General features: G+C 47.5%; 1 protein-coding gene across 2 annotated transcripts in view; it reads right to left on the bottom strand.

The window, feature by feature from the left end:
* RAPGEF1 (Rap guanine nucleotide exchange factor 1) overlaps positions 1 to 16,788 on the bottom strand; it is a 324,367-nt gene that overhangs the window by 4,728 nt on the left and 302,851 nt on the right. For both annotated transcript variants that reach the window (XM_030207790.1, XM_030207791.1), the window contains 2 exons: positions 430 to 508; positions 14 to 115 (listed from right to left, as the gene is read on the bottom strand). In XM_030207790.1, the coding sequence (XP_030063650.1) occupies positions 14 to 115; positions 430 to 508 (181 nt within the window). The remainder of the gene's footprint in view (positions 1 to 13; positions 116 to 429; positions 509 to 16,788) is intronic.

Below are 16,788 nucleotides of genomic sequence, written 5' to 3'. Positions count from 1 at the left end.
TAATGTCCCTCACCTCAGAGGTCTGTTTTTGCCACTCTAGTCTGCGGATAGGAGCAGAGTCCAGTGCTGAAAGAATCGCCAAGTACGAGTTGAAATTATTCAGTTTCCGTAAGTGCTGTAAGAAAGAAATTCATAGATCAGAGGGAGGCACATGCTGCCTACAGCTGACAATTACAAACTGCAGCTTCCTAACCTTTTAAACTCTTGCGCCAGTGTGGGGTATGCTGCCTGAACGTTTGCTCCCCACCTCGTACAGGGCACCAGTGATGGGAAGGAACACTGAATTTTAACACCAACCCCTCAACTCTGCTTCATTTTTTATATCTAAGGACATCACCTTTCTTCCCTCCACCCCTTGTGAAATCCTGCTCCCTCCATGTTCCCCTTTCTCAAGCAACCACCACATTCTGCCCCTCCAACCCATGCTACCTTCATAATTTTGATGAATTTAAGCAGTAGCCGCTCTCGGTCCTGAGCCTTTTCTTGCACCATGATTATAGAACGGACCCTGTATCACATAATAGGGAAAAAAGGCTGTGAAATAGTGAATTAAACACAATAGCACCATATCACTGTGTTTCATATAGGCAGGATCTTTGCTGAAAACTCACCAAACTCTTAGGATTTTGATCTACATTTATCCATTGCACCATATCTGCTTAGTACTAGCTGGTTCAGAAACAATTCCAAAAACCACCATCAATGGTGTCCTCCATTCTCCAACTCCTCCCCAGTTCAGCGCAATCCTACCCTTCCCTTGGTACAGCTCCTGTTCCACTCTTCACCAGTTAGACATGATTCCCCCTTCCCTTGATACAACTCCTGTCCCGCTCTTCACCAATAAGGAGAAATTAGCTCTTACTCAGTGATTTTCTTTCCTTTAATCCTATCAGACCAGTCCAGAACCTGTGGGTTTGTGTCCATCAACCAGCAGATGGAGAAAGGAAACAAAGACTTGTGAGCCCCTTCCTGTAAGCGCACCATGAAGCCTTAGTATTTTGAATGCCAAATCAATGGAGACAATAAGCAACTTCCTTTACTATATAGAAATGTAAACTACTATATGTATCACCTAATTAAAACAAAACAGATTTAATGCAGAAACAACCACCTGAAAAACAAGGTTGGAAACATGAGATTAAATGTGAACTAAATAATAGAACTAGAATTAGAACAGCAGCACAGTAGTTGGGTGGATTGGTCTGGTAGAACTAAAGGAAAGAAAATTAACAAGACAGACCAATATCTCCTTCCTTGTAATCCTTACCAGACCAGTCCAGAACGTGTGAGATGTAGCAAAGCAGTTCTTAAGTTGGGTGGGAAAATTAAATCCTTGTCCAAATAAATTCAGATCCAAATATAGCCTCTGCTGGACCCACAACATCCAACTTGTAATGCTTGTCAAAACTGTGAAGGGATTACCATATCGCTACCCTACAAACAAACTGGAGTTACTGCCCATGACTCTACCCAGGAGGCTGTAATTCCTCTGGTGGAATATGCCGTGAAATGAATAGAGGACAGTTTCCTTCTAAGAATTGAAGCTGAAAATATAATTTATTTTAGTCAATGAGCAACATTAGCCTTGGAGGACGCTTCACCCTTCTTCATACTCCCAAAAAAGAAATAAATAACTTACCTTTCAGAATTCATTAGTGACTTCAAAATACTTAAGAAGTTTCTAATGAACAACAAGAAAATGTAGCAATCTAAATTCTTCTCCACACGCCTCTCTTCCCTTCAGAAGGAAGTAAAAATGAGGTCCTGATTCATCTGAAATGAAGACACTACTTTAGGAAGGAGGAAGAAACTGTCCTAATGGAAACTCTCGCCTCCATAAAATGGAGGGATGGTGCAGGTGGGTGGGTATTTGCAAGGTTTGGGGGAAAATGATAAAAGTGTGTTTTATGTTATGTATTATTCTTTGTTCATTACAACGTGCTGTTTCTTAGTTGTGAAATTATGCTCTATGCAGAGGTTTTCAACCCAGTCCTCGGGACATTAAAGGGCATATCCTGAAAACCCCGACTGGCTAAGTGTGCCCCGAGGACTAGGTTTAAACTTCTGCTCTACATTGTAGAGAACTTTGTTCTACTTTTGTACTGACAGATACTCTGTCTTGTTTAAGTTGACTTTAAGAATAAAAAAGGGGGGGGGGGGGGGGGAAGAGAAAGGATGGTCCTGGAGCAGTTTCTACAGCGCTGTCATCCAGAGGTGAAGAATCATGTTCAAGATCACCAGCCCTGTACTCTGGAGAAGGCGGCTGAGTTGGCTGACATCTTTGTGGCTAACTGTACCTGTTGATGAAGAGAAGTCATCTATATCCACAACAGCTGGGATCTAAGCACAGTCAGGGCCCTAAGTTGAATATTCCTGCAACCTCAAAGACAGTCAGCAAATATTTAGTTTCCCCCCAAAACCTAAGGACTTTAGGCACGAACGTCCTTATCATCAGTATGGATGTATGGGACATTTCAAAGAGGATTGCCCAAATAACACCAAGCATTCACTGAAGAGCACTCCAGTTCCTACACTGAAGCTGGCAGCTTTTGTGGGCAGTTCAGCCCAATGGAAGAGGTCTATGCAGTAGCCACTGCACAACACGTTATTGGTCATTCGTCAAGCAAGGAAACAGATGGGTTTCTGCAAAACTATCGCACCTCAGTAATTGTGAATCAGACACAGGTAACTGGGTTCGTGTGGACACTGGCTCTAGCATGACCTTATTATGACCAGAGCTGGTGCTGGAAGATGCTATTCTTCCAGGACGCACTGCAGATATAGTGTTGGCCAATGGATCCAGAGAGACTGTACCCATTGCTTGAGTATAACTGGATTGGGGTACCAAGCCTGGACACAGAGAAGTAGGAATAATGAAGAACATGCCAGTACCAATGCTGTGTGGAACTGACATGGGTCCAATAAACATTACCCTTGTCTGAGGAGTCAGCATTTCTGCCATGGTACCCGAAGTCAGGCACGGGCAGCCCAACAAAAGGAACCAACAGACACCACCTCTCTAGTTCCCGATCCTGAGCCCATCCAAGTGGAACCAGCTGACCAAGCAACAGGAGGAAGTGCTCTAGTGCTTCCAGTAGAACTAGTTTCTGAGGTGACCAGGGTTTGAGTATGGACAGCCTGACTTATCTCATACACCTAATGATCAGACTGTTGACCCTGATTTGACAGATCCATTAGATGCTGATATAGGACAGAGCCATGCTATCCAGGAAGCACAACGTTCTGACCCTGACCTGGAAGCCCTGAGACAGAGGGCTGGTCATCCAACCAATGAAACCTGTAAAGATCGCATCCTATGGAAAGGGGGCTTGCTGTAGAGAGATACTGATCCTGTTGATCCTAACAGGCCCTAGACAGCATATAGTGCACAAAAGATACAGAGAACTCCTGCAGATTGCACATGACATTCCACTAGCAGGACATCAGGGAGTGACACGCACCAGACTGACACTGAACATCTACTGGATAGGAGTATCTTGAGCCGCAGCTAATGCTGAGTGCACCCCTGAAACCCTTACCCATTATCAAACCATTTGAGAGGATAGCCGTGGACATAGTGGGGCCTCTAGCTATCTCTAGTCGGACTGGGAAAAGATATATACTGACAGTGGTGGACTTAGCTACCCAATATCCTGAAGCGGTAGCCTTATCCTCAACAGAAGCAAAGAAAGTTGCCACTGTCCTGCTAGGAATATTTTCATGGGTAGGATATCCATGAGAAATACTCTCAGATCAAGGGGCACAGTTTATGTATGAGCTGATCCAAAATCTTTGGACACACTGTGGAGTAAATTCTGTCTGTATCACCCCATATCTCCTCAAAACTAATGGGTTGGTGGACAGATTTAATGAGACATTAAAGCATATGCTAAAGACCTTTCTGGAGTCGGGAGACTGGGACAGGTACTTGCCCTATCTACTATTTGCGTATAGAGTAGTACCCCAGGAGTCTACAGAATTCTCTCCATTCGAGCTGCTTTATGGCCGGAGGGTGAGAGGGCCCCTTGACCTAATGAGAACACTGGGAACAGAAGGTTGACACCTCTGACACCCCTGTATAGGCCTGTAACTGAATATGTGGTCAATATGCAGTAGCGATTAGAAGACCACAAAGGCTTTGTTACAGATAGCTTACAGGCAGCCCAGACTAAGCAAAAGACGTGGTAGGCTCATAAAGCCCGAAATAGAGAGTTTTATGAGGGCCAGCAGATACTTTTTTAGTCCCAGTAAATCAGAATAAATTTCAGGCTAACTGGGCGGGACCTTACAAGGTCATACGGCAACTAAATGACACAAACTATGTTATCTCTATGGATTCTCAAGACAGAGAGAAGAGTACCTTTCATGTAAACACGTTAAAGACCTACAGACATCGCACAGCCATGCTGCTAGCTGTATATAGCCCACCAGAAGTGTCAGGATAGTGAACCCATACCTGATCTCCTGGAGGCATTACTGGGGGATCTACACAACAAGCTGCAGTGGGAGAGAAATTAACCTCCACCCAGAAACAGCAGCTGAAAGCAGTACTGCAAATGTATACTGATGTACTTTCTACGAAGTCAGGAATTACTTATTTGGCTATTCACAATGTAGACACCGGTGCAAAGTGAACAAGTGTAAAGTGATGCATGTGGGAAAGAGGAACCCAAACTATATCTATGTCACGCAGGGTTCAGCGTTAGGAGTCATGGACCAAGAAAGGGATATAGGTGTCATCGTTGATGATACGTTGAAACCTTCTGCCCAATGTGCTGCTGCGGCTAGGAAAGCAAATAGAATTTTGGGTATTACTAGAAAAGGGATGGAAAACAAAAAGGTGAAATTAGATCTTACCTGCTAATTTTCTTTCCTCTAGACCCTCCAGACCGGTCAAGACGCGTGGGTTATGTACTCCTACCAGCAGAGGGAGACTGAGAAAACACTGAGCTTTGAACACTGCCTATATAACCTGTGCAGTACATACAGTAGCCAGTATGCCACTCACAAAGCAGAGTAACAAAAAACACAACTTGAACTTTAACTAGCAACCCTGTACATGGCTTCCGCCAACTGCAAGAACAATCACTGTTTCTTTTATTTGCATTGTAAAGACTGTCAATTCGTGCTTCCACAGGTGGACTGTCTGCAACGCCACACCTGCACCAGACCCAGACCAGCCAAAAACTGGTAATAAGAGTCTGAGATTATGACAATCATCAGCTGCCAAGAGATGCTCACCGAAAAACTACCTCCTGGCCTACAGTATACCTGGGCGGGTCCTTGACCGGTCTGGAGGGTCTAGAGGAAAGAAAATTAGCAGGTAAGATCTAATTTCACCTTCCTCAGCGACCCTCCAGACCGGTCAAGACGCATGGGACGTACCAAAGCAGTAAATACCTTATGGGCGGGATCTACGAAGGCCAGAGGTCAACACTGCTGCTCCAAAATTCGCCTCTTCCTTCGCATGCACATCAATCCTATAATGCTTCACAAACGAATGCAACGAAGACCAAACCGCCGCCCGACAAATATCTGAAGGCGGAATCATACTATTCTCCGCCCAGGAGGCCGCAACTGCTCTGGTAGAATGAGCAGAAAGCCCCTTAGGAACTTCACGGCCCTTCACCAAATAGGCCGACGCAATCGCCTCCTTCAACCATCTTGCTATAGTCGCCTTGGACGCCGCTGCGCCCTTTTTAGGGCCACCATGAAGCACGAACAAACGATCCGACACTCTGAATTCCTGAGTTCTAGACAGATAACACCGCAAGATGCGACGAATATCCAACTTCGCCAGCCGACGCTGTTCCGAATCTCCCTCCAAGTTACTTAAAACAGGCAACGAAATGACCTGATTAACATGAAACTCTGACACCACCTTTGGCAAAAAGGAAGGCACCGGCCTCAAAGACACCTTTTCCTTGGAAAAAGACAGAAAGGGCTCTCTACACGACAAAGCCTGCAATTCCGAGACTCTCCGAGCTGAGGTAATAGCTACCAGAAAAACCGCCTTCAAGGAAAGATCTTTGCAGGAAGCCGCAACCAAAGGTTCAAATGGAGGTCTAACTAAGGCATCTAAAACGAGATTCAAATCCCACGGGGGAACCAACCGCCGACGAGGCGGCCGCAACAACTTCACACCCTTCAAAAAACGAACAACCTCCGGAATAGAAGCAATGGACTTCCCCTGAACCTTCCCCCGAAAACATGACAACGCTGCCACCTGAACCTTCAAGGTAGCCAAGGCCAGGCCCCTGTCCAAACCATCCTGCAAAAATTCCAACACCTCTGCCACCGAGGAACGAAAAGGCATCACCGTCCGCTCTGCACACCAGTGCTCAAACAATCTCCAAACGCGAACATACGCCAAAGAGGTGGAAGTTCTGCGGGACTTCAACATTGTATCAATGACTCTGGCAGAAAATCCTTTCTTCCTCAACCTGTGCCTCTCAAGAGCCAAGCCATAAGCGAGAACCGAGCCGGGTCTGGCATAACTATCGGACCTTGACACAAGAGTACCGTTTCCGACAACGGAAGGGGCTTCGCGATCGCCAACCGCACCAGATCTCCGTACCACGGTCGACGCGGCCAGTTTGGAGCTATCAAAATTACCCGGCCTGAGTGCCGCTCGATGCGCTGAATTACTCGACCTACCAACGGCCACGGAGGAAACACATACAGCAATCCCTGCGGCCAGGGTAACAGCAGGGCGTCGAGACCCTCCGCACGCGGATCTCTCCAACGACTGAAAAACCTGGGGACTTGGGCATTGCGTGCCGTGGCCATCAGATCCATAACTGGCATACCCCAGACCGACACAATTCGGCCGAACACCGCCTGATGCAGAGACCACTCTCCGGGATCCAGAGTATGTCGGCTCAAAAAATCTGCGTCCACATTGTCCACCCCGGCCACATGAGCCGCCGAGAGCGCCTGAAGATGACCTTCCGCCCAGTGGCATAACAGTGCCGTCTCCTCCGCGACCGCCTGACTCTTTGTGCCCCCTTGCCGATTGACATAGGCCACGGCTGTGGCATTGTCGCAGAGCACTCTGACTGCCTTGTGGAGAAGCATTGACTGAAAACTCAGAAGAGCCAACCGAATGGCCCGAGTCTCCAACCGGTTGATGGACCACCTTGCTTCCGCCTGGGACCACCGCCCCTGCGCTACCTGACCAAGACAATGCGCTCCCCATCCTAGCAGGCTTGCGTCTGTGACAAGAACCACCCACTGAGGGGACTCCAACGGCATTCCCTTCTCCAGATTGCAAGTTCTGAGCCACCAACGGAGGCTGCGGCGGACAACCGGCGACATCGGCAGCCGTACCTCCAACTCCTGCGACAGGGGAGCCCACCGACTGAGGAGAGAGGACTGAAGCTGACGCATGTGCGCCCGGGCCCAAGGAACTACCTCTATGGTCGCCGCCATCATCCCCAGAACTTGCAGGTAAGCCCGGGCCGTCGGGGACGGCAGTGCCAGAAACCGCCGAATCAGGTCCTGCAACTTGCTGATTCTCGGGGGAGGCAAAAACACTTGACCCGACCTCGTATCGAAGAGAACCCCCAGATACTCCAGAGCCTGCGCTGGTACCAACTGACTCTTGCTGAAATTCACCACCCAGCCCAGAGACTGGAGAAACTGTACCACACGCGACGTCGCCCCCTCGCTCTCCGCCCGGGACTTGGCCCGAATCAACCAATCGTCTAGATACGGGTGCACTAAGATACCCTGCCGGCGCAAAGCTGCCGCCACCACCACCATGACCTTGGAAAAGGTGCGGGGAGCTGTTGCCAGACCGAAGGGCAGGGCACAAAACTGAAAGTGCTTCCCCAAAACTGCAAAGCGAAGAAAACGCTGGTGCGCCGCTCGAATGGGAATGTGAAGATACGCCTCCGTCAAGTCCAGAGAAGTTAGAAACTCTCCCTGCCGGACTGCGACAATGACCGACCGCAAGGTCTCCATGTGAAAAGAGGGAACTTTGAGCGCTGCATTGACTCTCTTTAGATCCAAAATAGGCCGAAAGGCATCCTCCTTCTTTGGCACCACAAAGTAAATTGAGTAACACCCCGAGCGTTGCTGAGCGGGCGGAACAGAAACTACTGCTCCTAGACTGAGAAGACGACGCAACGTGTCTCGTACTGCTGCTCTCTTGAGCCTCGAGTGACAAGGGGACTCTAGAAACCGTTCGGGCGGAGAGGTCTCGAACTCCAGGGCATAACCATCTCGAACCACTTCGAGAACCCACTGATCTGATGTGATGTGGACCCAGTTCTGGTAAAACTGACTCAGCCGAGCTCCTACACGCACCAGAACCTGGGTCCGCACACCTTGATTGGGCAAGCCGCCCCGAGGGCTGACCTCCCCCGAACGAGCCCCGGCCTCCGCGACGACTCCCGCGAAAGGACTGGGTGCGCTGGAAGAACCTACCTCTAGAGGCCCCACTAAACCTACCAGGCCTATACCGTCGAGCCTCACTAAGTCTACCTCGAGAGGAATTACCCCTAACTCCCAGCTTGGGACGAAAATCCGGGAGTCGAGGCACCTTTGCCTCACTAAGGCCTTTCACTAACTTATCCAACTCTTCGCCAAAAAGCCTAGAACCCTTGAAGGGAAGAGAACACAACTTAGCCTTAGAGGCCGCATCCGCGACCCAACCTCTTAACCAGAGAGCCCTACGCGCTCCCACTATCATAGCCATATTTTTTGCCGACGCACGCAACAAATCATACAGTGCGTCAGACAAAAAAGACGAACCCATCTCCAACTTGGCTAAATCCTGTAAACCCGAGGTCCCAAACTCCCCGGGATCATCCAGGAGCTTCTCGGCCCAGCGAAAACACGCCCGCGCCACCAGGCCCCCACACACCGAGGCCTGGAGAGCTAGCGCCGACAAGTCGAAGCTTCGCTTAAGAAATGCTTCCAATCTCCTATCCTGGGGTTCACGGAGTGCGGCCCCACCATCTACTGGAATAGCCGTCGCTTTAGTAACTGCAGTAACCACTGCATCTACCGTAGGAGCCTTAAGGGAATCCCTATCCTCCTGCGGCAGGGGATAAAGTCTCGCCATTGCCTTAGAAACCTTACACGGCGAATCTGGCGAATCCCATTCCTGGGAAACCATCTCCCTGAGATCCTTGTTCATAGGGAAGGTCCGAGCTCTACGCTGAATGCCTTTCACCAAGGGATCCTGCCCAGATTCACCTGAAGCCACCTCAGGATTAAATTTAAGGGTAGCTGTGACCTGATCAATGAGCTCCGAAAGCTCATCCCTATGAAAAATCCTAACTACTGAGGGATCTTCCCCAGGAAGGGAGTCCACCGGCTCTACCGGACCCTCAAACCCCTCAGACTCTCCCCCATCACTAAATGGGCCTTCCGTGCCCACCTGAGACAGACATTCCTCATCCTCTGTCCACTCTATCCGGGGTCTTTTAGGCAGCATGGGACTAACCCCCTCCACTCCCTGGGGGGGGCCCGATTTCCAAGCCTGGAAAAGAGTCCAAACAAACTCTGGAGGAAAGCTAACCCCTCCTGGACCCTCATTAGGCACTTTGTGTGTCCCCACGGGAGCAACTGGCTCAGCCACAGAAGCCTCTGCACATCGCGCTGAATTCAAAATGGCGGCCGTTCCCGCCGAAACTGAAAGCGCCGCTGCCGGACCCGCTTGAGTTGCCGCTGCTAAGGGGGCCGCCGATAACGCCGGGACTTCCGCGGTTAACTCCGGGGGAACTGCCTCCACACGTTTGGGCTCACCGCACAACCGACACTGACCACCCGGCGATTCGATGCCCTGGCGCGAGCACGCGCGACAACGGAGTAATTTGCCCGCCATCACTACAAAGGTAAAGCCAGCGCTTCCCCTTATCGGCCCCAATGTCAGACAGGCTCCAGCAACACTGCTCTCTCGCTGCTAAGACGGAAAAGAACTCCCGTTCGTTCCGTACTAAATAAATAAATATATCTCCCTTAAAGAGACAGGAGACAGGTCTGGCAGCTGAAAATTGCAAGGCTCTCAAGGCTGCAGTACACAGACAGCAGCCGAGGCACAAAGCTGCCAGTAACCCAGTACTGGAGAGCAGCACAGGGGGGAGGGACCCGCCAAAGCAGGTGTGACACCCCAGGGGGAACTACTGGGCCCCACCGGACCCAGGGCCCCGAAGCACTTTTTTTTTTTTTTTTTTTTTTCTGGCAAACCACGTACAGGGTACTTAAAGGATAATAATCCCCTGAAAGGAAAACCAAAATCCTGACTCCCTAAAATCAAAGCTACCTCACCAGACTATTGAAGACTGCACAGGCTGTCCTTCTACCTCTGCTGAGACTGAGAAAATACTGGCTACTGTATGTACTGCACAGGTTATATAGGCAGTGTTCAAAGCTCAGTGTTTTCTCAGTCTCCCTCTGCTGGTAGGAGTACATAACCCACGCGTCTTGACCGGTCTGGAGGGTCGCTGAGGAATGAGGATATTATTTTGCCATTGTATCGCTCCATGGTGCGACCACACCTTCTGGTCGCCGCACCTCAAAAAAGATATAGTGGAATTAGAAAAGGTGCAGAGGAGGGCAACGAAGATGATTCAGGGGATAGGACGACTTCCCTATCAGGATAGGCTGAAGAGGCTGGGGCTCTTCAGCTTGGAGAAAAGGTGGCTGAGGGGATATATGATAGAGGTCTGTAAGATAATGAGTGGAATGGAACGGGTCGATGTGGAGCATCTGTTTACACTTTCCAAAAATACTAGGACAAGGGGGTATGCGATGAAGCTGCAGTGTAGTAAATTTAAAACGAATCGGAGGAAAATTTTCTTCACTCAATGCGTAGTCAGACTCTGGAATTCGTTGCCGGAAAAAGTGGTTAAGGTGGTTGACTTAGCGGACTTTAAAAAAGGGTTGGGCGGCTTCCTGGAGGAAAAGGCCATAGAATGTTATTGAATGGACGTGGACCCTAGTCGAGGATACTGGCAGATTTCCCTAATGGCTGCTGCTCAGGAGTGATCAGCATTTATTACCCACTTTGGCCTTTATGAATTTACTGTGATGCCGTTTGGGATGAAAAATGCCCCTGGTATGTTCCGGTGCTCGGTCAATTGCCTGTTAGATGGACTCCAGGAGCACGCTAGGGCCTATCTTGATGACACTGCTGTGTACAGTCGGACCTGGGATGACCATCTGGTCCATTTAAGTGTAGTGTTAGACTGGATCCAGGAAGCCTACCTGATCATCAATCCCAGCAAATGTCAGATGGGAATGACAGAAGTCCAGTAGAGTGGGAGGTGAACAATTAAAGCCTGAGCTAGATAAGGTAGAAGCTATACAAAACTGGCCCACCCCCCAAACCAAGTACCGACCTTCCTTGTGACAGCAGGGTATTACAGAAAGTTTGTACCTCACTATAGCACCAATAGCCAAGCCCCTGACTGACCTGACTAAAAAGAGACTGCCCTGAATCATTTCCTGATTGCCAGAGTGTGAAGTGACCTTCCAAACATTAAAGACTGCATTAGCTACCACTCCAGTACTAGCTGTGCTGGACTACTAACAAAGATTTGTACTACAGACTGACACCGCGACAGACAAATGAATAGCAAAGGGGAAGAGCACCCCATTGTGTATCTGAGCCACAAGCACCTGGAAAGAGGTAGCGTATGTCACTGATGAGAAAGAATGCCTGGTCTTGGTGTGGACCCTTAAGAAACTGCAACCATATCTGTATGACTGAGACTTTACTGTCATCAAAGATCACAATCCATTGGTTTGGCTTAAAAGAGTCTCCGGAGAGAACGGGAAGCTACTTTGGTGGAGTCTGTCCCTACAGATGTATAACTTCACTGTACTACTACTACTACTACTACTACTATTTAGCATTTCTATAGCGCTACAAGGCATACGCAGCGCTGCACAAACATAGAAGAAAGACAGTCCCTGCTCAAAGAGCTTACAATCTAATAGACAAAAAATAAATAAAGTAAGCAAATCAAATCAATTAATGTGAACGGGAAGGAAGAGAGGAGGGTAGGTGGAGGCGAGTGGTTACGAGTCAAAAGCAATGTTAAAGAGGTGGGCTTTCAGTACAGCACTGGATGTCGATGGACTCTCCAGGAAGGAAGAGCCATGGCCACCATGACAGTAGATTGTTGAGATCCGACTAGCAGTCCGAACAGGCTGCAGTCTGGGGTCTCTCTTAAATGGGGGAGATGTGGCAAAACTGGGGACTTTCATGTCTTGTGATTTGTAATGCTGCCCTATGACACTTTTCTGCCCTTCAGTGTATTTCCCTTGATTGGCCAGCAGGTGATGTCTGACCTCTGCATTATATCTGTAGCAGAGGTCTGTTTTCTTTGTAGCTTACCTTCCCCAAAGAAAATAATCAATCTAAAGTGTCATTGGTCAAACATCCTCAGTGCTAATGCTCTGTGCCCTAATTGGCACTGAAGCTGAAGACCTAGCCCAGAATGCACTAGAACTCCCTAGTCTCAGTTGAGAGAGTGGAGGGAGTAGATCTCTGCACTGAGACCCCGTTCAATTCCTGTGAGCAGTGTCTTTTCCTGATCTCCCTAGTTACTACTTAGGTAGTAAAAAGTGTTCAGTTAGATTTAACATTAAATCCTTGTTATTTTACCTGTTTCTGTTTGTTTTAAAACTTTTACTGTTCACTGTTCTACTTTTTTTTTTAATTTTTATAATAAACCTATTAGTTTGTTAGCTCTCTTGTCCTGGACTGACTAAGAATCCTGGCAGTTTGTGTTCTGTCTGTGAGAGTTTTACTAGGAACTATGGGGCCCCAGGATTGCGGCTCCCACTGTCCCTAAAAACCACTGTGAAAATAACTTGCAGGTGAGAGATGTCCAGAGGCAAGCGGAACCCAGCAGATGGGTGGAGGGTATGCCAGTGTAGGTGCATGTGTGCAGGCGGGCCTGGGCAGTGCTAGGTAGGACCCTCCAGGTGGCCACAGTGTGAGCCCCAGGTGAGTTCTAGGGGTAGCGCTCAGGCGTTACATGACAACTTGGCGAAGGATAATGTTAAAATTGCTTTCTACCAGGGTTTGGCTGGTTCCACCTTGCAAAAGCACAAAGATCTGAGAGCAGTCACAAAGTACTTTTAGTCGACAGGCCTCTGCTACCTCTGGTTATTCCCATTTGGGCTTTTCCTTTATGGGATCATTGGGTTCTTCACTGTTTATTTTGTCCTGCAAACTGTGGGTTTATAGTGGTCATTTTGATCTTGCAAACTGTGGGTTTATAATGGTCATTTTGATCTTTTCTATGTTCAGGGGCCTGATGGATCTCCTCAGAGGGTTTGCTCTGCTGCTTTCAATAGTGACTGGATGCATGTGTATGATTTGGCATAGATCGTTTCATTGTTTTTGTATTACAATGTGTACAGCTTACATTGTAATACAATACATACAGCCAAAGGGGGGAGGGCATGTAGTTTTCATTACTCATGGTAAGGGAATGTGTTATGTAGGAGGGAATAAAGTGTTATAGTATTGTTTTTGCTGTCTGTTTCCCTTGATAGGTATCTTACTCCTTTTTTGTGGGCTGGTGGGGGGGGGGGGGGGGGAGCTGGAAGCCAGAATGGAGGGGCAGAGGAAGGGAAGTGGGGATGGCGAGGGGTGATAAGGGGGATGGCGAGGTGGGGCAGGGGGCTAAAGGGAAGGGGGATAAGGGGGATGGGGATGAGGAGGAGGGGGGATGGCTAAGGGGGATGGGGATGAGGAGGAGGGGGGATGGCTAAGGGGGATGGGGGAGGAGGAGGAGGAGGGGGGTTGGCTAAGGGGGGATGGCGAAGGGATAAGGATAAGGATCAACTGGATGCTCCCATTTCGCCCTTGGATATGCAATGAGCGGTTAAGCAGCTTCTCAGTGGGAACCACGGGGGTTTGATGGTTTTCCGCTAAATTTTATAAGGTTTTTTTTTTTTTTTTTGGGGGGGGGGGGGGGGGGGGAGGGATCTGTGCCCACTGTTATGTAGGGTGGGCAATGGTTTACTAGAGGGCAATTCATTACCACCTAGTATAACAGAGGCGGGGATATCTGTGTTGTTGAGATCTGATAGGGCCCAGCAGTTTGTGAATCCTATTGCCACATTTCTCTCTTAAACCAGTGGCATAGCTACAGGTGGGCCTGGGTCCACCCACTTAGGGCTCAGGCCCACCTAACAGTAGCACACATTTAGCGGTAGCTGGTGGGGATCCCAAGCTCTGCCAGCTGAAAACTTCCCCCTGATGGTAACGAAAACGCTACTCTCTACGTTACCAGTACCTGCGCATGCTCAGTTTTCAGCGCATGCCTGCTGCAGATTGCCAAGGTGGAAAGAAGCGTTTTTCCACCAGCTGAGATAATGTTTTTGGTGGTGAGGGGGAGAGAACACTTAGTGCCCACCCACTTCTTGCCTAGGCCCACCCAAAATCTGTTGTCTGGCTATGCCCCTGTCTTAAACACTGAATTAAGTTGTTAGCTAAAATCTTATCCCAATGTCTCACTCTAGTTTTGCCTAGGTTGGTTCATACTGACCAGCTGGGCTGTTCCCAAGCAGCAAGTGACCGATAATATTAGACATACTCTTAATGTTTTGTGGGGGACCCAGCAGATCAAATCTGAGTTAATATCTGGAGTGAAGTCACAAAGGAAATCTACTTTAGCAGCATTTAATTTTTGAAAGGGCGACTATGATAAAATGAGGAAAATGGTTAAAAAGAAATGAAAAGGATTGGCTGCAAAGGTTAGAACTAGGCACTGACATTGTTTAAAAACAGCATCTTGGAAGCCCGGACCAGATGTATTCCACGTATTTACAAAGGTGGAAAGAAGAGCAAATGACAGCCAGCATAGCTAAAAGGTGAAGTGAAAGAGGCTATTAGAACCAAAAGAACATCCTTCAAAGAATGGAAAAAGGTTCTGAATTAAGAAAATAAGCAGCAACATAAGCGCTGGCAAGTTAGATGTGAAGCATTGATAACATAATGTTAATTCTTCTGCCCTCCCCAACCCAATAGAATATGGACAAATAAAAAGTGATGCACACTGGGAAGAATAATCTGAATCATAGTTACCTGATGCTAGGGTCCACCTTGGGCGTCAGTACTCAAGAAAAAGATCTAGATGTCACTGTAGACAATACGCTGAAATCTTCTGCCCAGTATGTGGCAATGGCCAAAAAAGAAATAGGATGCTAGGAATTATTAGGAAAGGGATGGTAAATAAGACCAAGAATACTAAAATGCCTTTGTATTGCTCCACGGTGCGACCTCACCTTGAGTATTGGGTTCAATTCTGGTCACTTTATCTCAAAAATATATAGCAAAATTAGAAAAGGTTCAAAGAAGACCGACCAAAATGATGAAGGGGATGGAACTCCTCTCCATATGAGAAAAGGCTAAAGAGATTAGGACTCTTCAGCTTGGATAAGAGACGGCTGAGGGGAGATATGATTGAGGTCTACAAAATCCTGAGTGGTGTAGAATGGGTAAAAGTGAATCGATTTTTTACTCTTTCAAAAAGTACAAAGACTAGGAGACACTCAATGAAATTATATGGAAATACTTTTTAAAACAAATAGGAAGAAATATTTTTTCGCATAAAAGATAGTTAAGGAGACACTCAATGAAATTATATGGAAATACTTTTTAAAACAAATAGGAAGAAATATTTTTTCGCATAAAAGATAGTTAAGCTCTGGAACTCATTGCCGAGGATGTGGTAACAGCAGTTAGCGTATCTGGGTTTAAAAAAGGTTTGGACAAGTTCCTGGAGGAAAAGTCCATAGTCTCCTATTGAGATAGACATGGGGAAGACACAACTTGCCCTGGGATTGGTAGCATGGAATGTTCCTGTTATTTGGGTTTCTGCCAGTTATTTGTAACCTGGACTGGCCACTGTAGGAAACAGGATACAGGGCTAGATGGACCATTGGCCTGACCCAATACGGCTATGCTTTTGTTCTTAAGGCTCCTGGATGTTTCGTCTTATATTGTTCTCAAAGGATGTTTGGAATGCATGAAAATGAGCATACTGAAGGAAGCAGAACAACTCGTCCTGAATCATTCAGACTGGTAAAATCTAATTCTGCTTCAAGAGAAAAGAAACCAAATGCTTGGGCTTATCTTCAGAAAACTTCAGAGGATTAGGCTCCCCCCAAACTTTTATCAACATCCCCATAACTGTTCATAATAACATGGCTAAAATAAGGCAGATCACTGAGATGTGCCTCGAAAACTGTAACATTACACCAAAATGGGCGTTTGGATGACACTACCAGTGCTATGCCTTTTGCCTAAACATAATTTAAGATGTACAGCTTCTGCAGTCCCCTTAACAGCATTCAAGGAAGTTATGCCATAACTCTGCTGGACCTGGAAATGAAGGTGATACACATCCCCAGTTGAAGATCCAGGGATGAGACATGAAAACACCCTTCAGTAAAGATTGCAGAAATCCTGTAGAGCAGAAGATGCTTTCACTGTAAAAGAGGTCTCAAAGTCATCCATTTTGGGAAAAACGAGCTTCTCCTGTTTCTCAGGTGTTAAGCATATAGCCCTGTTTGCAGAGTATCCAAGTCTGTTAAATTAAAGACAAAGACTTGAATAGGGAAAACCTATGAAAAGGTTTTCAGATCCCCGTATACAGAATCCCCTAAATGAAGCTCTTGTATTATAGAATCACAATGCCTAAGGCTTCCAGGAAAATGGAAATGACTTATGGAGTTCTTTCTTTCAACAGAGCTGGACTTCAGAAAGAGTATTTCCTTCTCTCACTGGGAGGATCTCTATGTTTTAGCTGCTTT

The sequence above is a fragment of the Microcaecilia unicolor genome, chromosome 6 (genome assembly GCF_901765095.1).
Source record: "Microcaecilia unicolor chromosome 6, aMicUni1.1, whole genome shotgun sequence".
Classification (NCBI taxonomy): Eukaryota; Metazoa; Chordata; class Amphibia; order Gymnophiona; family Siphonopidae; genus Microcaecilia; species Microcaecilia unicolor.
The sequence above is the reverse complement of the archived record's forward strand: the minus strand, read 5'-3'. Positions and strand labels throughout refer to the sequence as shown.